At 47.1% G+C, this 22,324-nt stretch overlaps 2 protein-coding genes across 8 annotated transcripts in view; one reads left to right on the forward strand and one right to left on the reverse strand.

Annotated features, from left to right (window-relative positions):
* Positions 1–720: 720 nt before the first annotated feature.
* On the reverse strand, positions 721–21,529 carry DRC3 (dynein regulatory complex subunit 3). 4 transcript variants are annotated; one of them, XM_034783967.1, is made up of 13 exons: positions 21,294–21,529; positions 20,189–20,365; positions 18,418–18,534; positions 15,092–15,258; positions 13,976–14,122; positions 13,513–13,632; positions 11,976–12,088; positions 9,666–9,840; positions 6,609–6,740; positions 5,374–5,444; positions 4,341–4,464; positions 1,337–1,468; positions 721–1,065 (listed from the first exon to the last, which is right to left on the reverse strand). In XM_034783967.1, the coding sequence occupies exons 2-13, from the start codon at positions 20,346–20,348 to the stop codon at positions 952–954; spliced, it is 1,572 nt and encodes a 523-aa protein (XP_034639858.1). In that variant the 5' UTR covers positions 20,349–20,365; positions 21,294–21,529; the 3' UTR covers positions 721–951. The 4 variants fall into 4 exon arrangements, with proteins under 4 accessions (XP_034639858.1, XP_034639861.1, XP_034639859.1 ...); XM_034783970.1 differs by lacking the exon at positions 18,418–18,534; XM_034783968.1 differs by lacking the exon at positions 21,294–21,529 and having other exon boundaries at positions 20,189–20,859.
* A 327-nt stretch (positions 21,530–21,856) lies between these two features.
* Positions 21,857–22,324, forward strand: part of TOM1L2 (target of myb1 like 2 membrane trafficking protein) — a 72,851-nt gene continuing 72,383 nt past the window's right edge. For all 4 annotated transcript variants that reach the window (XM_034782912.1, XM_034782913.1, XM_034782914.1 and 1 more), the window contains exon 1: positions 21,857–21,978. In XM_034782912.1, coding sequence (XP_034638803.1) covers positions 21,927–21,978 — 52 coding nt within the window. In that variant the 5' untranslated portion in view covers positions 21,857–21,926. The remainder of the gene's footprint in view (positions 21,979–22,324) is intronic.

Here is a 22,324-nt window from a genome sequence, read left to right on the forward strand (position 1 = left end):
CCTTCCAGAGGGGCTGAGCACCCGCAGATCCCATTGATTTCAGTTGGAGCCATGAGTGCTCAGCTCTGCTGAAAAGCCGGAGCCCGTGTGCAGCCAGTCAGGGCCGTTTCTCAGTGACCAGGCGTGGGGTTAGCAATGACCAGAGGAGAGCCTGCTCTCAGCCCGCGGGCAGGGCTAGTGCCAGGAAAGGAGGAGTGGACGTCTCAGGGTATTTGTCTCTTTCCCAAACAGTGCACTGCCACATCTGTTCCACAAGCATGGGTTTCCCTTCCTCCCGCTCTTCAGTGCCCTGCCTCCAGCAAAGAGTCCGAGCTCCCTGCCAAGCAAACGGAGCAGCTGCTGCTGAGCAAGGAGGGAAATGAATGACTCGGCACTGAGCAGCCACAGGTGGGCTTCTGCAGAGCCACCGGTCTCCCTGCTGCTCAGAGGCCACTCTGAGCACGCTGCAGGAAGCTGCCTTCGTGTGGGGCAGAGGAAAGAGGAGGCTACCGGGAGTGCAGAGCCTCAAACCTCCGGCTTGCTGGGCCAGAAACCCATGATTGTTAGGGGGGCGGCGGTTAGTCTGATGCAGAGTGTTCTCTTCCCCATCACCGCCACGTGCCAGCTGCTGCCCGAGTCCCAGGCTCCTACCACTGCCCGCAGGTGACACAGCTTCCAGGCATGGCCTGGTGCTGGAGAATCGCAGCTCGATCTGCTGTTTGTGAGCCGGCTTTGATTTGCACCGTAAGTCTCAGGGCTTCAAAGTGAACTCCTCAGCTCCTCTTTAAGAGCTTTTCCAAACTCAAATGGTATTTTTATTTCCGTATGATTTTTTTTTTGTGGGGGAGGGGGGTGACACCCCAGGATGAAACATCCCCACCAGTGAGTATTTACAAGGGGGCTGTCAGAAAGGGCGAGGCGCACCTGTTAGATCACCAAGGCCTGTGTCCTAACAGGGGAGCCACTGTTGGCCTACTCCATCTGCTCCAGGCTTTCCATGTTGTCCACCTCCTCCTGCAGATGGTCGATGTATTGATTAATCTCTCTCACACGGTTGCGGTTTCTGTGGAGCTCATTCTTGTGAACCTGAGGAGAGTGTGATCGGACAGTGAGTCCTAGGGCTTATTTCAAACTTTCAGTCACCTGCTGTTGCCAAAGGGCCCAGCAGAAAGTTAGGAGATACCTCCCCCCAGCCCCTCTGACTTCTTGGCAGTGGCCCAGCTACAGTGGCTGGACCCTGGTGCCTCTCTGCCCGCTGCGCTAGGAAGCAGCTGCAGGCCAGTGTGCTTTCATGGCCTTGCTGCTTGTCTTTTCCCTAAGCAGGGTTTTGCTCCCCGACCCGCAGGGGTTTCCTTACCTCCTCGATCACCGAAGATGACCAGCTATTGGCTTTGGTGACGATGTCATCCTCTCTGTTATCGATCTTCAGCAGGTGGATATCGTGGGAGGCATTCACTGCGTTGACGATGGTGTCTTTGTCCACAAAAAGCTAGGGAGTGAAATTGACCGAGCGATGGGAGATGTGGATTTTACATATAAATGCAGCGGGTCTCAAAACTAGATGTGTCGCAGTGCGACACTTAGTAGCACCATCAGAGAAGAAAATAAAAGCTCTCTCTGGTACATCTCATGCTGTTCAAAGCCCTGTACAAACTTAGCCTCACTATAGCCTTGTGCAAGGACTATTTTACAGATGGGGAAACTGAGGCAGTGCTGAAGTAAGTCGCCAAAGGCTGCATAGCAAGCGAGAGCTGGGAGTAAACTCCTAACCCTATGCTCATTCCTCCAGACAGTGCTGCCTTCCACCATCTGGCAAGCCCATCTTGGCAGCTGTCAGTCCTGGGGAAGACTGCATGTGCTCCAATCTGCCTCTCCCAGCAGGTATAGTAAATGGAAAACTGCACTCAGAAGAGATTGCTTTAACTGGTGGCATTTACTGTGTATCTTTGTTCTGGCACCACATCTTTGAACAGAGGCAGCAGCTTCCCCCTGAGATTTTAAATAGAGGATGGCTTCCTGCAGCCAAGCCTGCCTGTTAAACACCTGAAAATCGCTTCTCAGTGGAGATGGACAGGAGTGAGGAAAACTTGGTATGGGGCAATGGTACAGGCTGCACTCACAGTCCATAAAGCTGGCAGCTGCCCCTGCCCCGGAACAGGGCACAAAAGTCATTTATTTCCTTCTGACTTTACCTCCTTACAAGAGGTAAGAGATAATTACCTGTCACACCTGGTAGACAGGGCACCAGCTCAGAGAATCTGCCATGCTAGGCTTGGAGCTGGCAGGGTGTTGGCTCAGAGGGGCCCTGGGCAAGCAGGGCAGTGGCTGAGAGGAGCTGTGGTTCTGGAAGGGCAGGGCACTGGCTCAAAGGGACACTGACATGCCGTTTTGGATGTGTGAATTTCCCTTGCAGAAGCTTCTGCACTGAGCCAATCGCTAAAGAGTGATAGTAAAATTGGGACTAGACGTCTCCTATGAAACCATGCGCGAACCCCATTCACTCCTTAAGCACCTGGAGACATGAGCAGCGATTGGAATGGAGCTTAATAAAAGTGGTGGAAGCCTGGATCGGTTTATTTTTCAGCTGTAATAGAAATGTTGGAGGAGCAGTACATCTGCTCAGTGCTAAAAATGGATTTGTTTTCTGGGGATAAAGATGGGGAAACCCAGACTGACACATGTTAAAACTCTGAGACAGGTCAGGTGTAGTACCCACATTGGGAATGTAGTCCCTACTACTTCAATCCCCACCCCACCAAACCCCCTCGCCTGTAAGAAACTGTCATTTGTTTAAGAGCAGCAAAAGGCCTCAGGCTAGACGCTGGGCTCCTACCAACATTAAATGGAGAGCCTTCCCAGGTAGGCTTTCTGAGGGGCCAGAATCCAGGAAACTGATCTCTAACCAAACTCCCATCCTGTCCGTTCATACGAAAAACAGATCTTGCATCTGCAAACCTCTATGAAATCTTTGCCCATAATTTTTTCCCTTTACTTATAAAGCTTGGTAAATAGAGTTTACTAATGTAATTTTCAATGTATACAGCAGCTTTTGTTCTGATAGACTGCAACCTGCATTACGCACTACCTCCATCCACTGCCACTGAAATGCGGCCACCTGGGGCAAAGGGCAATAGCAAGGAGGGGGGAGATTTTGGGAAGGACACCAGGCCTAGCACTGCACTCTTACAAGTGCGCCATGGGATCTCGACTATTCCTGCAGAGCAGACAGGACCTTGGTTTGCGAGGTCTCAGCTAAAAAACCTATGTGGAATTCAAGGTAGCGGTTTCAAAAGGACTGATTGATCTCTAGGGAGATATGAAACTGTAGGGCCAAATAAAACCCTAATTAAGCAGGTGCAACTCTACTGACTTTAAAGGAGTGACAGCCATGTTACATTTAGCTCATAGGGCTGGGAAATCTACCAGTAGTGCACACTGCCCCAAACTCCTGCTGTGTTGGAGGGCGTAGAGATCAGCCTGAGAGAGCCATGGCCTAGGAAGGGGCAGGACTGGGCCAGTCAGAACAGACACCTCTCCCAGGCAGCTTCCAGCAGCAGAGCTCTGGCCACAACACAAATAGGTCTTCATCCCTGGTGGAAACCTGCAGTGCCAACCCCCTCTTCCCTTCCCCATTCCAGCAGAGCTGCCCAGCAGGCCCAGCGGTGCAATTAGTCCAGCCCCAGTGCTTTTCGGGTACAGGTGTCAGAAAATTCTGGGCTGCGATTTTATCGTCAAACAGAACGTAACTTTTTAACAAACATGGCGACTTTTTATAATTGCTGCAGCTTTGAGCGGCGCTATGCCCTGTGCACCAGCTCACAATGCCACTCACTCAGATTTGGCCTGGCTGCCCCTCCATCCTGCTTGCCTTCAAAAGTCAAGGGTGGGGGGGGGTCACATGGTGTCTCTTCCATGCCACTGCCATGCTTTGGAGGGGAGGCTGCATGCCTTGGAAGAAGTTGCTGAAGCAAGGGTAGTGCTACTTGGGGGGGATACCCAGAGTGGGGTCTTCATTTCTCATCAGGAAACAGGTTGAGGGGAAGCCTGAGACGAGGCTTGTGAGACCCCTAGGGAGTATCTGCCTCGGGCCATGCTGATGTCTGACCATGCCAAAACCGCAACTTCAACAACCTTCAGCCACAACGTTTGAACCGACAAACCACGACTTCCCTGTAGCCTTATCTGAGGGCGGGGGGTTTGAAAGGAAACTATTTCTAGCTTTGGCAGAATAATTCAAAACGATATTGGGTCTCTGAAACCCAATCCTGATTGGGAACATGCTGCGCTCCCTTCCTCCTCCACACTCGGGATCCCTGCTTCCTAGAAGAGCCTAAGCGCCATACACAAGTGGGGGGCCTCACCAATCGAACATCATCTGGCATCTCCTCATCAAACTCGCTCTTGACTATCTTCTCCAGAGTGTTGATTGCGATCTCCAGCAGTTTCTCGTGGTGATGATTTTCTAGATCTCGGCATTGAGCCATCGTATGGAAGAAGGTTAAGAAACAAGGAACAGTGGCATTTGACTGGCCTCTGACAGGCTGGACCTGCTGCTGAACATCGACAGAGAATGACGTTCTACATAAGCAAGCACCTAAAAGGGGATTCGTCCACCACCTGTGAAGCAGGTGACCAGTAATTGACCTGGCTGGTGGAGAAGGTCCTGGAGTGTTCAAAAGCAATATCCCCACTACCCTCATTGTGTTATGTTATCCAGAACAGACACTGGGGGCCGTTGGCACAGGAAGTTCAACTAGGCCTTTGTTTGCGTGTACAAAACTCTGAATGTGAAAAGCACTTGCACAGGACCAGGAGTTTTGTGTGTATAAAAATCATTTCACCTGCCACTGCAATGCAACCACCTCTGAGGCAGAAGAGGGCAACTGTTCTAGAGAACACAGCTGCACAACAATCTAAGGCACAAAGAGACAGTACAGGAGGAGTTTTAGGTATTTCACCTCTTAAAATGTCAGCAATACATAGATATCACATGGTCAGATTTACCAAGAATTTGCTCAGAAACAGAGGTGGACTTTCAAAGGCACAAAGAGCAGCTAAGAATCTAATTCCCCTTGACTTTCATTGAGAATTAGGTACCTAACTCTGTAATTTCATTACATCCTCATCACTGAGTTGTGTAGCAGTTCCTGACTGTGTTCTCTTGCTGAGAATATGGTAGAGAAGTATTTGAGCAGAGTCTGTATTTCATGAACAGGGAAATGTTCCTAAGAATTAATCAAAGCCTACAACACATTAATAAGCAACAATCCATTGCCACACAGTGAGTGCTGACTTCTGGGCCTTGCAGTAATCTTGTGAAGTGAAACAACACATTTGCCATGGGTCAGATTTATATGACACAGAGTTCAGGCCAGTAGACTGCCAAAAGGATATATCCCTTGGACGTTCTCAATAAATGTTGACACCTGGTCGGCAATGTTTCTTTCAAAATCCTTTATTATTTCCTTAACATGGGAAAGAAAAGGAAAAGTTACCAAGTACTCAAACACACACAACACAGATCAGAACCAGGGAGGAGTCTAAAATGCAGTATACTTTTGATCTGATCCATCAGTTTTATCAGCACCGCTGGGGACTGAAGGTACCTCAGAAAATTAATTGTGCTGAAGCACCGAAAGGCATGTGCTTTTCTGCACTGGTATGCATGTGTCAGGGAAGATTAGATTCAATCCTTTTGGGAAGAGTTGATGGAGCGATGCATTTATAACAGACTCTGGGAAGTTCACTCCATCAAATCACTTCGAACCTTCCATGTACATTATGACTAGAGAACATTTTGTCTCTGATTAGAGACAGGTGTCAAAGTTTCTCATTCGGTTTATGAGGCTGCAGGCTTCTTGAAGACTTTGCCATCAGGAGCATAAATAACAGCTGGGATCATGAGAGATTTTGTTTAAATCCTGGAAGGTGGGTCCTGTTTCTTGCTGCCTCTCTCAAAAACGGGATAGTCTCTTAGAGCTTCTGCTTTCCCTAATATCCCTAATAAAATGTTTAAAACATTCCGGTGCCTCAAATAGGGCATGTGAAAAGCACCTCTGATATTTCTGCAAAATCTATTGGTAATAAAGAAATAAATAAATGAACTCCCACTCCCCCCTCCCCCCCGCCGGATCTGCTAAGCATCCGGTTTGAACTCTGCTACGAGCTACCATAGTCATGCTCCCAGTGGGGTGCTCAGGAAAGTGGACTAACTTGGGGTGGGGGCATGAGAGTAATTTTTCAGTCATAGCAACGATCCCTTTGAAAGAATCACACCACTAGAACCTTGAAAATGGGTCCTATACTAGGGGGCAGCTTCCACAAAACGGCCCAATAACCTCCCGGATGACCCTTTAACCAAACGCCGATGCCTTCATCCTCAGTAGCAGCACATGAATAGTAAGTGCCAATGCAACATATAAATACACTGGGTCTAATTCTCCACTGCCTTGCACTTTGTGTACTCGCTCCTGTGCGGAGTGAGAATAAAGCCGTTGTCAGGCACTACCCAGAATGATCGAGTTCTACGCTCATTCTGCACAAGTGGGACTACACAAGGCATAAGGCAACAGAGAAGCAGCCCCAGTGTTTTCTATCTGAGGCTTAGCAGATATATCCCCTTGCCTTACCTCTAGCTGGTCAACCGTCTGCATTTCCAGGGTCATAAGTGTGTCTGACAGCTGACTGATGTCCTCATTGTACTTTACGAGTTTAGACTCCGCAATCTCAAAACTACTCATGTTTTGGATCATGTCCAACAGCTAAACAGAGAGAGAGACACATACAATATCATGTATGCTCACCATTCCATTGCAATTTAATGAACTGTGATTGTTACATATCTGAGAAAAGTTCTGGCTCACGATTGGCTGAAATGAAATGTGATGGCTTGCTAAGTGGGTCTGGTTTACATACTCCGAGGTCAGTAATACCAAAGTGCACTACAATGTTAACCAACAAGATTCCACTGCAGCAAGTTGCGTGAAAACTCTAATTTGCTTGCCAGTCAGCAAATGGCTTTTTCCCTAGACCTCCTACTTCTTCTCACCTGTAGAAAGTCCGTGTCAAAGGAAAAACGATAAGCCTTCTGAAATTCATAGCCACAGGGGAGAGACTTCCAATTACTCCTTATTAAGAAATGCAGGTCTAAATCCTGATCTCTTGAAAGTCAAGCAGAATTTTGCCTGACTTCAATGGGCCCAGGATTTTGCACTCAGAAGATATGTAATAGAACATCACAAGTAATGAGTTCTTGTTGCAGTGAATGACAATAAATCTTGCTCTTCAGAGTTAAATACTGACATCAGCCTCACAGCAGTCAACAATCTTAATATTGCTGAGCAATGTATATGCTAAGCAAAGGTTATTTTCAAGAAGCGTCTTTGTAATAAATCTCTCCTACTGAAATCTGAACGTTAAAAATATATTTTGAAGGACCCTAATGCACCTCACAGTTGGAGCCAATAGAAGGGGCTAAAATTAGGCACGAACCATTGCAGAGGGCTATCTGTAAATCAAGCGAGATTATGCAGACACTGTAATGTTAAAGGGGGCGTTTCTTTATATAAGTTAATCAAGTCAGGAGGCCCCAAGCAATTAAAACCGGGCTCCTGTTAGCAACACCTGCTGCTTTAGGGCTTTGGCATAATTCTTTGCTCCTTAACCAGCTTCAGAGCAAGCTGAGCTGTCTTGCCGTTCATATAGACCTGCACGGTGGAATTATAGCTAGGCAAATGGAGCCTAGCACCGGTTTATACTTTATCGCCTTCTAATCTCCTCCCACCCATTTTTAAACTGGTATGACTAAGCCTGCAAGATCCATTTAGCAGCATTTCTGACTGACTGTGACTCCCTCTCTCACCTTGACCAGCTCATTTAGGTCAGAATTTTTCATACGCCACAAGGTGCCTACATTCAGCACCTAAATCCGTATCTAAGCTTGTAAGCAGGCAGAGGAGTACACAGACATATTGCCGAAAATCCAAACTTACCCGCATTTCGAGTGTGGATTTATTGGTAACTCAAATAAAAACACTTTGGGGCTGGGACTTTTTGTTCTGTTTGTACAGTACCTAGCCCAATGGGGTTGCGAACATATTCCCAAGTGTTCTTCCCTCCCCCCGGATTTCCATTCAACACTGCTGAGGCCTCAACCCCACTTCTACCCTGGCTGGAGTTAAGGCCACTTGCTCATGAGTCGGCGTTAATATACACTGTGCCTGCATACAGGCGTCAAGCGCTTGGTAACAGAATGACTCAGCATCCTGCCACGTTGTTACAAAGCACCTAAATAAAAGCAGCCTGTTTTCAGAGGTGCTGAGCACAGGAGATCTCACTGCCGCCAATCCTGAGCGGCTTGTTCTATACAGTTGACAAAGCCCTTGACCAGAGTTTAGCCATGCTGATATTTCCAGGGACTTCTAGAAACAATAACAACTGCCCCTCTATTTTAAATGGGTAGAAGCTATGACCTTGCCTTCCCCAGTGATGGGGCTGCAGCTCTCTGGAAAGCAGAGCTGGTTGAAAACTGGTATTTGCTGCCAAAATATTCAAACCAAATGAACATTTTTTTCGGTTCAAAGTCAGTTTGTGGCTTCTTTTTTTTTTTTACAAAATGAATTGAAACCGAAATGATTTGAATAAATCATTTTTTGCGGTGTCGTTGTAGCCATGTTGGTCCCAGGATAAGGAGACAAGGAAGGTGAGGCAATATCTTTTATTGGACCAACTTCTGTTGATGAGAGACAAGCTTTCGAGGTTCCCAGTCGGGAAGAAGAGCTCTGTGTAGCTTGAAAGCTCGTCTCTCTCACCAATTGACATTGGTCCAATAAAATATATGTCACCCATCTTGTCTCTTGAATAAATAATGATCATCTTCTCAGGTTTTCCCTTTCTTTCTCCTTTTCCAGTGGAGGCACAGTACCTGGGTAGGGACCAAAAGGCAAAAATAAAATGAAAACTTCTATAGCTCAGTGGTTTGAGCATTGGCCTGTTAAACCCAGGGTTGTGAGCTCAATCCTTGAGGGGGCCATTTAGGGATCTGGGAAAAAAAATATTTGGGGATTGGCCCTGCTTTGAGCAGGGAGTTAGACTAGATGACTTCCTGAAGTCCTTTCCAATTCTATAATGGAATCAAAAATTTTCATTTCAGTTAGTTTCATGAAAATTTTCAAAAGAAACTTTTTTTGACCATTGTCATTTTCTTAAAAAAACACCATTTTTTTGTGGAAAAAAATTTCAGTTAAAAATCTTGACAGCCCTCCTTCCAAGCCTTTAAGAAGAACCATTAACATGAAGACTTGTCTGTAGTAGGAAAAGACTTGGTGTTATCATTATGTTGAATACACAGAGACAAGGACTGTCATGTTTAAAACCACACCAGCTGATTGTGCTTAGCCCCAGAGGCCAGGCTTAACCACTTCCAGTTGATGTGATTTTAAACACACCAGCCCTTGTCTATACTCGATATTATGTTAGTTAACACAATGTCAATCCCTCCAGTGTAGACAAGCCCATAGAAACATATACAGTAAAATCTGGGGCTATATTCTGATTTCCCTTAACCTAGTGTAAACCTGGAGTCATTAAACTGATCTCCGTGGAGTTACTCCATACATCCCTGAGATCAGACTCTGGTCTCTGATACACAGAAATCATTTCAACCAATAAAAGCTGTAATCAAATACCCCCTGGTTGTCATTTTCAAAATCTAGGATTATTTTTGTGCCCTGCTTTTGACTGTCCTGTATCGCTTCTTGAAGGCACTCGTAGAAGGTTGAGACTTCAGCTTGTCGCTTTTCATGCTCTTTCAGACCATAGGCAAAGAGGTTCTCACAGATTAATACAAATTTACTCTTGTATGTGAAACCAGAGTCAAGGTATATAATCTGTAATAGTTTAAATGAGTCAACACACTAAGCATGGCTGCATGATCATCAACACTGCTCTATTGTGTCCAGCTATTACCAACCTAAATGCAAGGCAAAGCATCTTGACTGATAACTCCACCGAGCTCACTGACAGTTGAGGTGCTGAGCTGAGCATTCGTCACCTCGAAGGCTTGGGCCACCTCATCTTTTCGCACTGGGGTTTTGCTCCCTTAACTGTGTGGAGAGGGCAACATGGGGGGCACAAAAGGAAACAACATGCGCATTCGCCCCGGCTCTTCTCTGCCATGTAAGTAGAATGGAGCATCTGACCCTATCTCTCCGCACAGCTGTGAGAACAGTGTTTGTAAAGTTAAAAACCCCTGCCCAAGAGCCAGAGCCCCAAACACACGGATTTGGTAGCACCACAAAGATAATGGCTATGGGGGAGGGGGGGGTTGCAAGTTGCTTGGCAATGGAATTGTTTCAAAAGTCTATTATATTTCATCTCTGATGAACTTTCCTGACAACAGTCTCGAGCAATCATAAGCAAGGTCAAATGTGGAGCCTTGCCAACGTTCCATCAATCTGAGCTAGAAAAGGAAAGAGACAATGATCTGCTTTTTGATCGTTGCCCAGGAGCAGTGATTAGAAAAATGTACTAGCCATGAATGTGTTTGTACTGGTCCTATAGGGTTAGTGTTTCTAACTGGCAGATTTTGAGTTCATAAGCTCAAAAGCTTGTTTCTCTGACCAATAGAAGTTGGTCTGTAGCGGGGTGGTTACCCGCTCCGGCCCGGGCAGGGTTAAGGCCAGCCCTGGGAGAGGGCTGGGGCTGTAAGGAAAAGCCCAGGCTGCTTAGGAAAGTAGGCACTGCTGGGGTCATGCCCCAAACAGAGCACAGCAGGTCCTTCTAAAAGGCTGCTAGCTTGGCACTAGAGTAACTCTCTCTCTGGTCTTGGAGGGAGCAGGGCCTGGCTGTTGGTAGCAAAGGTACTGGGAGTGAAGCAGGGCTGGGGAAAGGCCAGGGGAGCTCCAGGCTGGCAACCCCTCAGACTGCAGGGCCTGGTCCTAGGCCCACCCCTGAGGTACTGGGTGGTAGAGGAAGACAGCAGATCCTACCCCCTTGCCTGTGATGACTGGCTTTTATACTGCAGTCTGCCCCAGGGAGCGGGGGCTCATTGCTGACTGGCAGTAGCCACCGGCTGAGGCCAGGTGGGATTAGGGGGTTGGGGGTCCCTAAAAAGGGGAGACCCTGAGAGTGAGGGGTTACTGCCAGGGGGCAGCACCCCAGATAACGGGGCACCGGAGTCTGGGAGGGACACGGGCCAAGCGGTAGTGGGACACCGGCCTGCAGAGGGCACGCCAATGGCTGGAGAGCTAATTCCCTGAGACGACCAGCAGGAGGCGCCGCAGGGGTGAGTCCCACACGCTTACATGGTCCAATAAAAGATATTACCTCATCCACCTTGTCTCTCTAACATCCTGGGACTGACATGGCTTCCACAACACTGCATATAACTGGCAGGTTGTGAGATATTTGACTTAGATAATCTTAATTATTCTTACTGTGCCCTTCCACTTCAACTGAAACATGATTTTAGCAATTGCTATCTCACAATCTGCTGCAGATGTAAATGAAATCTCTATGCCATCTGAAAGGTCAGATGCATTCTGGGCTTTAAGAGACTGTAAATGCCCTGATTTCTAGAGGTTCAGAAGGCATTGGCTTTTAATAGCAAGTCTGAGTCAAGTGGAGAAAAAGCAAGATGGTAATCGGAATGATGTGATTGTAAAACTCTGAAATCTCATGACCTGTCAGTGTTAGAAGAAAGCCTTTTATACAAATGGGACTTCCTAATTTGGGGTTTCCAGTTAGCCAATGGGACAAAGCATTTGTTTATAGCCCTTGTGTTTCATGAAATATCAGACCTTAACTGTCAGTGGTCTCACGGTCTAGCAGTACTTTTAAGGCACTGGTCCAAGACTGAATACAGCAAGTCTCCAATCTCAGATCAATATAACTTTCAGTTCTGCGTAAAAAGAACAGATGAAGAGTCCCTGTTGATACACATCCTTGTGAACTGAAGTCATCAGCTTTTATCACTAGATTTTCTAACAGAAGGATATGCCTCCAGCAGGTCAGCCATTCCAGGGAGGTAAGCCAGCCTGGCAGCTTCTGTATCTTCTGCGTACATACTCTCAAATAAGAAGGGTCCATTCAGGTACTCGACGTAAGCAGCCTTTGGACAGAATCAGTACAATATTAAAAAAAACAAAAAAAACCCAACCCCCCTCCCCAAATACCATCAACTTGCTGCAGAACTTAAGTAACACCTTGCTGCTTCTTGCAAAGTGCTAAGGAAGGTTCAGTCAGTCAGGCTGAACGGCCCATTGAAATCAAGGGCATCTAAATATCTTTGAGGATCTGGGCTGACATTAACTCTCCAGTTCTGAATGATGGCTGCCTCCTGCTGTGGAATGTGAATCTCATAACAATGGACCAGATCATTATTACTATATAGTAGGGCGGAGGTTTTTGGCTTTCCAAGGAAAACACTATACAATCATTGATAAGTCCTCTACTGGAATTAGACAGTGGCTCTTTCACTAAACAATGTGACAGAGCAGTTCAACTCCACTTTGTGGTCCTGCAATGTGATATCTAAGCTACTCAGGCATAAATGGGACAGATTTTGTGAAGCCCTATGCAAAGGAAGACATGAAGGGCCCCTTGCAGATCCCTCAGCATCTATGACTTTTCCTCCTTGACCCTATCTCCATGTATTCGGCACTCCTCCACATCAATCTTAATGCACAGGGATCTATGTCCTTGTGGAGGAGGCACAGGCCTCCAACAGCCACCCCGTGGAAGTGCTCCTCTGATCGCTATCTGCTCCTTGCTCGGCCCATGTGCTTTGAGTGGGGAGCAATGCTGATGCCAAGCAGAGTGCGTGGAACAAGCAAGTGGCATGGAAACAAACCTGCAGCGCTCCCATATAGCCAGCAGATCAATGGAGGCAGGAGAGCAACACGCAGACAGCCTGAGGGTAGCCGATGGCACCACTCTGCTCTATCCAATTCTCACTACATATCTTGACAGTTTCCCCATTGTGATCTTGCAATCACTCGTAAGATTAAATTAATGCTGCAATGTTATCCAGTCACTAAGTCTGAAGGGGGAAAATCACTGCACTGTGAATAATACTAACAGCTCCATCAGATCTGATATTGTGTTAATCTAGCATCAGGCTGACAAGAAACCAAACTATGATTTATTCTGGAGCTTCCCTATGTCAGTCATGTAGGTTTAGTTGTTCAGCCCAATGAATTATGTTCTTCCATATCATGCCTATGACATACAGGGTGACCAGATGTCCCGATTTTATAGGGACAGTCCTGATTTTTGGGTCTTTTCTTATATAGGCTCCTATTACCTCGCCCACCCCCATCCTGATTTTTCACATTTGCTTGTCTGGTCACCCTAATGACATAGCAGCTTCTGTTTTCATTCAAAAGGTGAGATTTACAGACCCCAGAGATTAACACTGACCTTATTTTTATCTCAATCAATGTCAACCTCCCATTAAATCTTCTAACGGATAAAAGAGAAGCCGTTTGGTTTCTTTGGAGTGTGGTAACATACAGTCAGCTCCAGAGAACATACCTTGTGGTGCTCCAATTCTTTCTGCTTAGCCTGCTCTTCCACCAGCTTGGCCAGGGCCTGTGCTTCACCTTGCTTTAGCTCATCAATGACATACTGATATTTTATGTCTGCAAGTTCTCGCTGGGAAATACACACAAAGAAAACATTTGGGTTAGATTACCCTGTCTCCTAATAAACCTGGGTCAGATACAGCTCTCTGTGTAACATACAGCCAGACTGCTGTTGCTTTCCTATGTTAGGTGTAATCTATATCCTGTGTGTATTAAAAAAACGGCCCAAGGAGGACATTTCTGATGGCTCTTATTTGTCTAGGTAGTATTTCAGTAAGACAGCAACTGAAAAAAGAGTTACTCTAACCCTTTGAATGCTGGTGTATTTCCAGAGTGCTAGCACGATGAATGCTTTGGAAAGTGTGTGGCTAGTCTCCAAATGGTTAAATAAAGGGGAAGGTGGAAGTACTTACTGTATTCTCATCCACAAGCCTGAAGTCCAAGTACACCAGATCTGGAAGGTGAGCGGCAATGAACATTGAATATTGTTCATTTTCGCAGACAGGGTTCCCAGTGAGATTCAATGTGCGTAGGTTTTTAAACTTCCTGAGGTAGACCACCTATGCCAAAAGAAAGGAGATGCTGCATTCCCGCACACCTTGGGAACAACAAGCAGCAATGCCTTGAAATTCATGACATTTATCATCTCTGTCCTAGCTCAGGACCTTGCTCACATCTCCATCCTTCAGCAAGAGCTGGCACAACACATTGGATTGAATGTCTAAGCACAGTTACAGGTTTAAAGCAGTGGCTTCTAGCACAATGTTGAACCATTTTATTTGAGAAAGAAACTGCTTTCTATATGGTTCTTATACATACAGTATAACTCTTATTCTGGACATACAATCTGTGGGCCTGGCGATGCGTCCTTTATATGGATGGATGATAAGCTTCCAGGGGTCTCAGACTAGCAAAACCGCTCTCCATAAAGGCCCAAGCATAAAATCAAAGCACCCAAAATAAATCTTTGCCTCTGTTTTCTATTCACATAAGCTATTTCCCCTTTTTCTGGAGTCAACAGGAGTTTTGCCATTGATATCAATCGTAGCACGATCTGTGAGTGAATAATCCATAAATGGGAAAAGATAGCTGAAATGAGTATTCCCTACTTTAATATCTTACTAGAACCTTACTGTAGACTATACAGAAAGTGAAACTTTGAAGGGGAAGTCGCCCCTCTAAAAAGATGTTCAGATTCAGTGAGAGGTGGCAATATAAGAAAGACAGAGAGAGAGAGAGAAAGAATATGTATGAGGGTGCGTGGATATATATAGATGGATAATGGGTATATACGGGGATGGATGGATGATGGGTATATATCGGGAGGCATGAATGGATGGATAATAGGTATATATTGGGAGAAAGGGATGGATGGATAATGGATATATTTGGGGAGAAAGGGATGGATGGACAATGGGTATATATGGGGATGGAGGGAGGGGAAGATGGATATATGGATAGATAATTGGTAATGTATAGAGATAGATAAGGAAGGAAGGAAACACTGGCAAAAACAATGGGATTCTTACATTTTCCAAAGCAGTTAGATTATTGTTTCCTATAGAGAAGACCTGTAGTTCTTGTAGCGTGTCCAGATTCTCAATCTTAGATATTCTATTATTGTAGAGGCTCAAGTCCTGCAGTTTAACCAGAGCTTCCAAACCTTCAATGACTTCAATATTGTTGAAGGACAAATCTAGAAAAAAAAATTGTAAGTCAAGAAGTTTTACAAGCAAATTGTTTGATTTACCTTCAACTAAACATCATTGCTTGGGGCCTGAAGTTCAGTTTGTACCTTGCGTCTAGCATATATATTAATTGTTTTCCCTGGCAGCGATCAGTATTCCTGATGAAGCCCTAAGAAAGGCTTTCCCCTTTACTCTCAAGGATCTGCATAAAATCACCACTCTTTTGGCAAAGAAGGAATAGATGCAACTTTTTCTACCACTTGTCCATGCAACTCTTAAATCAGACAGAGGAGTCACTGAAGTCTTCCTCTGCCCAGAGGCCGTGTGCATGACCAGTATATGACTCCTACCTTTTAGTGACACAGAGAGCAAGAGACGTAGAGAAGAAATCCACCTACATCTCTTGTATGGAAGTGCATAGCACAGGGGAATGGGTTAGGAAATGCCTAAAGAGATGCAATTTACAAGAAAATTTCTGCAACAAAATTGATAGCACCAGCTAGCTTCCTTTCCCTTAAACTGTTACCTGCATCACAAAACCATCACCCTAGTGGTGATGCACCCTGGGCCAACTCCTGCTCTCAGTTCATGCAATCCCAATGAAATCAGTGGAGATACACCAGGGAAGAGTTTGCCCATTGTGGCTATTTGACTCATGAATACTTTCACTCATCTTATTCTTCAAGAACATCCCATTCAGCACCTAAACTTATATAAAGATCTAGAGTAAAAATTTCAAACTTGTATAAGTGATTTAGGAACCTACTCAAAGGCACCGACTTCTACTCGCACCGGTGGGTGCTTGACCCCCACTCTGGCCCTGCCCTGCCTCCACCCCTGCCCCCATTCCAACCTTTCCCCAAAGTCCCTGCCCCAACTCCGCCCTCTCCCTGCCCCTATTCTGACTCCTTCCCCAAATGCTCGCCCGGCCCCGCCTCCACCCCTGAGCACGCCACGTTCCCGCTCCTCCCCCTCCCTCCCGGAGCTTGCTACCAGGGCCGGCTCTAGGTTTTTTGCCGCCCCAAGCAAAACAAAAAACAAAACAAAACCCCCGAGAGTGCAACTGCTGAAGCAAAAAAAATGCCGTCCCTGAAATTGTGCCGCCCCAAGCACGTGCTTGGTTTGCTGGTGCCTAGAGTCGGTCCTGCTTGCTATGCCGCCAAACAGCTGTTTGGCGGCGGCAAGCATTGGGAGGAAGGCGGAGGAGCGGGGACTCGGCGCACTCAGGGGAGGAGGTGAGGTGGGGCGGGGAGGGGAGCTTGGCTGCAGTGGGTGCAGAGCACCCACTAATTTTTCCCCATGGGTGCTCTAGCCCCGGAGCACCCACGGATTTGGTGCCTATGAGCCTACTTCCCATTTTCAACAGACTTAGGCACTTAGGAGCCTACCTCCTATTGACTTTCAATGAGACTTTGGCTCCGAAGTGCCTGAATCACTTTTGAAATTGGGACTTAGGCTCCTAAGTCAGTTAAGCACTTTTGAAAATGACACCCTAAGATGAGACTTTCCAAGCTAGAAGATGGACAGACAGCTTTGAAAATCTCAGTCTCCCCTAAAATGTTTTCTTAAATATATATTTTTAATACTTTAGTTTAAAAAAAAGATTTTATGATATCCATGTCCTCCGACAATTAAATTGAGGGGCACTTCAGAGAGCTGACTGTATCCCTGGGGAATGTCCCCCTGAGCAGTGTTTGAGACGGGGCATAACATCCTGTTTTCATTGTGGAGCTGCAGATGGTGAGAGACGCTTTTGTTCGCAGTAGAACTGAGCTCCACTGTGTTCAAGTTCCAGCTTCTTAGAGCCGCACGATGACATCATCAGGATGGGTTTTGTTTTATTTCAAATAGGTCGATATGCCCAAAATAACACTCTTTGCAAACCGATTCCTGATACTAGTAAAGCAGATAGATCATAAATGGAAGCTAGAGTTGTAGGATTCTACTGGCAGACTCAGAATAGTGGCCAGAGAAGGATAGATCTCTATCTCTTAACCGTTTACTAATGACTTGGATGCTACCAAACATAACAGGCATATCTGGCAAAATGCCCCCTACCACGATACCAGATTTATCAGCTGCATCCTCCTGAACATACCAGCAAATGACTGAGTCTGGGGTAACAGCAATGAAGGTGCTCCAAACCTCTCCTCACAGTGTCACAGCCTGGAGTGTGCATTCAGGCAAAACACCCGTTGATTTACTTCAATGGGTCTTCGCCTGAACAAGGACTGAGTAAGCAGGACTGGGCTGGGGGCCAAACTCCAGCTTCACACTGATGTACCACCACTGAAATCAATGCAGTAGTGAATCAGGCCCCACGTCTGTCATGGGCTTGCCTGAGCCAATGGAGCATCTCGCAACGTGCGCTCGCCTAGGCTTACAGCAGTCACGTTAATACTTGACTCCACATGGCCCGCTCTGGGGCCTTACATTCCACAAAGTACAAAACAGGCTTTTGTTGGCTCAAACAACAAAGGCGCAGTCAGAGTTCAGCCAGGCTTCTTGGGTTAAGCCAGATGGACCTCCTCCATCCCAGCATCACTCAGAACTAGTCCCTGGAAGCAGCCAGCCCTTTTTATCCCGCCTACTCGGCCCTGATTGGTTTCTGGCTGCTCCCAGTCTTTCTAGCTGCTGGAGGTCTGATTTTCACCCATAGCTGCTCCCAAGTGGCCTTTCTTGGCAGCTCCTGGAGGTCTAAACTCTGTGCTTTTTTCCCCAGAAGGACACTTTCTTTGGGCAGGGTGCACCGAGGTCGCAGGGTCTCCATCTCGGGGCAACAAATACCTGGTACATCCCATCATACTCTATCACCCTTCCCCGTGCTAGGATAGGGTGATTGTTGCCAGTATCTCCTTCCAAACACCGTTACAGTGGAATTTAAAATCTTGCGTAGGCATTTCAAAGTACAACTCTATTTCATTCTAGAAGTGCAGCATACTCAATCTACACACACCAATTGCATTTCAACTATCAAGCAAAATACATTTAACATATACTAAAAGCTGAGCCATCAACTCACAGTACCACTAACTGCCTCTTTCCAGTTATGACATGGACCTGATTCTGATCTCACTTACACCAGTGTAACTCCACTGATTTTAATGGAATTGCTCCTGCTTTACACCAGTGCAAGGTGAAGCCAGCCTCATACCCCTAACTCTTACCAAGCCAGATTAGGTGGACCAGACTATCCAATGCCTCTATCTTCTCAATGATGTTGTTGTCTAGCTGCAGTTTAGTCAGATTCACAAACTGCCATAGGTTATCAATCTTCAGGATATCTAAACAGACACACAAAAAATACTGCAGTTCACACATGCCAGACTTTAGTTGCAATGCACACTATGTTGTACTAGGGACACATGCCCAATATTACCTCTTTGAGCAGATTATGATGGTGCACTGGTGTGTGAAAAGCACCGTGGAGACTGCTGAAAGGTCCTTAGGCTAGATGAGGGCTTAGATTGAAACAGCTGGGATAACCTCATTGTCTTGCACCACTGCCCACAGCTAATCAGTACTGCCAGGAAGTCATTGAGGGGATGCTGACTGCAACACTGCAGTCAAGAGTGGCTTTATGGATTCACTACAAGAAGGCCTTGACCTTCACTTTGAGTTCTAACTTAAAGAGTGAGGCTTGGAATGAGCCAGTACTTTCCTCTGAAGTTGCAGGCTACTGGTGGGTAGTAGCTAATTGTAAACAGCTACCCTATCACATTATAAAGTTACCCCACATTCTGTAATGCTCTCCACCTGCTGAGGTTATGGAATCACTGCATGAGAACAAGGTGGAACTACTATGAGTATTACAACTCAATTTTTATGCATCGTATAGTCTTTTGTCTGGAGTGAAAACAAGAGTAATTGCATTTTGATTCTTGGAGAAAATTAGACACGTGAGGGCAGGCTGATATGGATTACAGCAAAACATTGAGGTCATGTTGATGGAATGCACAGGAAATTCTCATTTCCCTTCTCTTTATACGAGTGGGAGTCGAGATAAAAAGCAGGAGTAGAAATATACAAGAGGAAAAACGACATAAAAAACATGTTTTGATCTCAGGCAAACACGGTATGATTTTTTTTTAACATTAGGCATGCAACTGCATGTGAAAAATGTGCACACAACTGCACACTCCACTTGCAAGCAAATGCATGCACAAATCAGGAAATGGTGTGTGCAAATTACCAGAAGTCATCATTTGCACACACCATTACCTCATTGGCATGCACACAATCACGATAACTGCATGAACAAATTAAGTGTACATTTTGCCCATCCATTTATTTTAATTTTTGTGTATTAATTTACTGCTGGTTTGACAGTGCTAGGGATCAAATTCCTATATCGAAACAGTAATGGGGCACACTTCTCCCACTCCACCTCTGGATGTACCTAGACCTGCAACGGGAAGGGCAAGTGGGGTAGTTCAGTCTCCTTCACCAATTAAATCTTTGGCCTCTTTGCTGAGCCCTTCAACAAAGCTGTCAATCAGTACCTATTGTGGTGCTGGGATATTATTTTAACATAGATGCTCATCCACTCTGAACTGGACTATGTCCACCATAAGCTACTCAAGTGCCATCAGATAAGGATAACTTGTGGTTACCAGAAGCTTGGGTTGGATTTGATTTGGCCTACCACAACAGGGCCAAGCTTGGTTGTTGCCATTAGGTGCCACTATGAGATAAATATTAAATAATAATCATAATTAATAATAACAGAGTTAAGAAGCTTTATAGCCCATTACCATTCAGCTAAGCCATCCAGCCCCTAATATTGTAACTATTTCATATGGCTACAGCTAAAAATGTAAATTTAGTCACTTACTGTTTACATGACAAATTCCAGGCTAGTCACAATTATTTAATGGCCAATTTGTCACTTCAAACATACTACTATTATCCTTTAATTAAAAAAAATCTGATACTTACTTCTAAAATCAAGCTGTAGCTCTATGACATCTTTGTAATCAATGCCTTCCCTTTTGGCAAGCTGTCCTAATTCCTCTTGGGGCCCTTGCTCTTCCACAGCTTTTTGAAGCATCTTTTCATCAATCACATTTGGCTCTATGGTATCGTATAACCGACTCATTTTCACACGAAACAGGCCTTCACAAGCAGAACAAACAGTATCCCACAGTTACCTTTTTCAATGTGTTCATTGAACTGCACGCAGTATACAAAGAAACAATAGCACAGTGGGATATCCAGAGAGCCCAATCCTGCACCACTCAGCTTAGACTTTACTAAACAGCTACCCAGCGCAGGGCCAGAAGACTGTCAAACTCATGGGCCCGATCCTGATACCATGTAGAAAACCTGCATCGAGTTTAAGCAGAAATTTCCATGCAGAAGAACTGCAGCTTTGGGCACAATGAGTCTTCCCACAACTATCAATGAGCAGTTGCCACAGCCTTCCAAAGGAGCAGAAGAGGGCCCATCCCCCTACAAGGATCTATGGGTGAAATTCACCCTAGTGGAGAGGGCATGTACCAGGCTCTATGTTGGGCCTCCACACTGGGGTGAATGTCACCTCCTAATAAGACTAGATGTACCAGTCAAGAGATGGTATAATGTGCATGTGAGAATTACCAGTAACAGGTTTCTAAACTTTAATTTTTTTTGTTTTGTTTTTTTTTAAATGGAGATATCCCATCTCCTAGAACTGGAAGGGACCTTGAAAGGTCATCGAGTCCAGCCCCCTGCCTTCACTAGCAGGACCAAGTACTGATTTTGCTCCAGATCCCTAAGTGGCCCCCTCAAGGATTGAACTCACAACCCTGGCTTTAGCAGGCCCAATGCTCAAACCACTGAGCTATCCCTCCCCCATCTGAGGCTGCAAATTCTGGCATCACTCAGACTGGGGGGGGGAGGGGAATTTACACACGCGCGTGAGACTAGCCTGCCACACAGCCACCTGCCCACTTGCCACCCATTCTGCCATGCAACCATCCACTCACTGGCCGCCCAGCCTGTCACGCAGCCACCTGCCCATTCAGGCTGCCCCCCACCCCCAGCCGCCTGCCCATCTACCCACCCAGCCAGCCACTGCTATCTCCCTAGAAGCTCGGCCGGCCAGCCGCGGGGCCAGGCGACGAGCCAGGCAGCCAGAGCCCAAGATGCCCAGCAGGTGGAGGGCGCAGAAGCTGACGAAGGCGGCCACGCGGTCCCCAGACCCCCGGCCCCAGTGACGCTCGGCGGTCCCGCCAGCTCGTCCCACACCATGGGCACTAGGGCTCGCTGCTAAGGAAGCCTGCGCGGTTGCTAAGCAGAGTCATGTGATCTCAGGCGGAGGGCTGGAGCTTCATCGGACTGGTGTGGCCATTGTCCAATAGAATTGGAGGCTTAGTGGAGGATTGTCCAATGGCGGGTATCGGTAGAGAGGGTTCCTGCCTCTCTTATGTCAGTCAACGTGGTGGGGGGGATGTAACTCTGGGGCGGGGGCGCTGATTGGCGGAGGGGGCGGGGAGGCAGGACTGACGGTGATTGGCATGGTCCTCCCCCAATGCGGTCGGAGGAGGTGGGTGTCCCGGCCAGTGGGGGTTCGGTGGGCGGGCTGTTGACGGAGGCGAAGTCCCCGGTTGGTCAGTGAGGGTGCCGGTCAGGGCGAGGAGGAGGCCGCAGCTGGAGCGGAGGCCGGGCCGGGCCGGCTGTTTGTTGTCATCCCAAGATGGAGTTTCTGCTGGGGAATCCGTTCAGCACCCCGGTGGGGCAGAGCCTGGGTGAGGGGGGGCCGGGGCAGAGCCGGGCCTGGGGAGGCGGGCGGAGAGCCCGGGGGGCCGGGGCAGGAGGGGGCAGAGCCCGAGGGGCGAGGGGGGCCGGGGGAGAGGAGACAGAGGCGGGGGGAATAAAGGGGCGCAGAGCCTGGGGGGTAAGTGGGGGCAGAGCCAGGTTGGGTGGGGGAGGTGGCGGTAGAGCCCGGGGGAGGGGGGCTGGGGAATAAGGGGCCGCAGAACCTGGGGGAGGGTGAGGGGGGGGCCGTGGGAGCAAGTAGGGGCAGAGCCAGGCCGAGTGGGGGAGGAGGGAGTAGAGCCCCCGGGGGGGGGTAAAGGCGGCAGAGCCAGGCTG

This window comes from Trachemys scripta, chromosome 10, assembly GCF_013100865.1.
Source record: "Trachemys scripta elegans isolate TJP31775 chromosome 10, CAS_Tse_1.0, whole genome shotgun sequence".
NCBI lineage: Eukaryota > Metazoa > Chordata > Testudines > Emydidae > Trachemys > Trachemys scripta.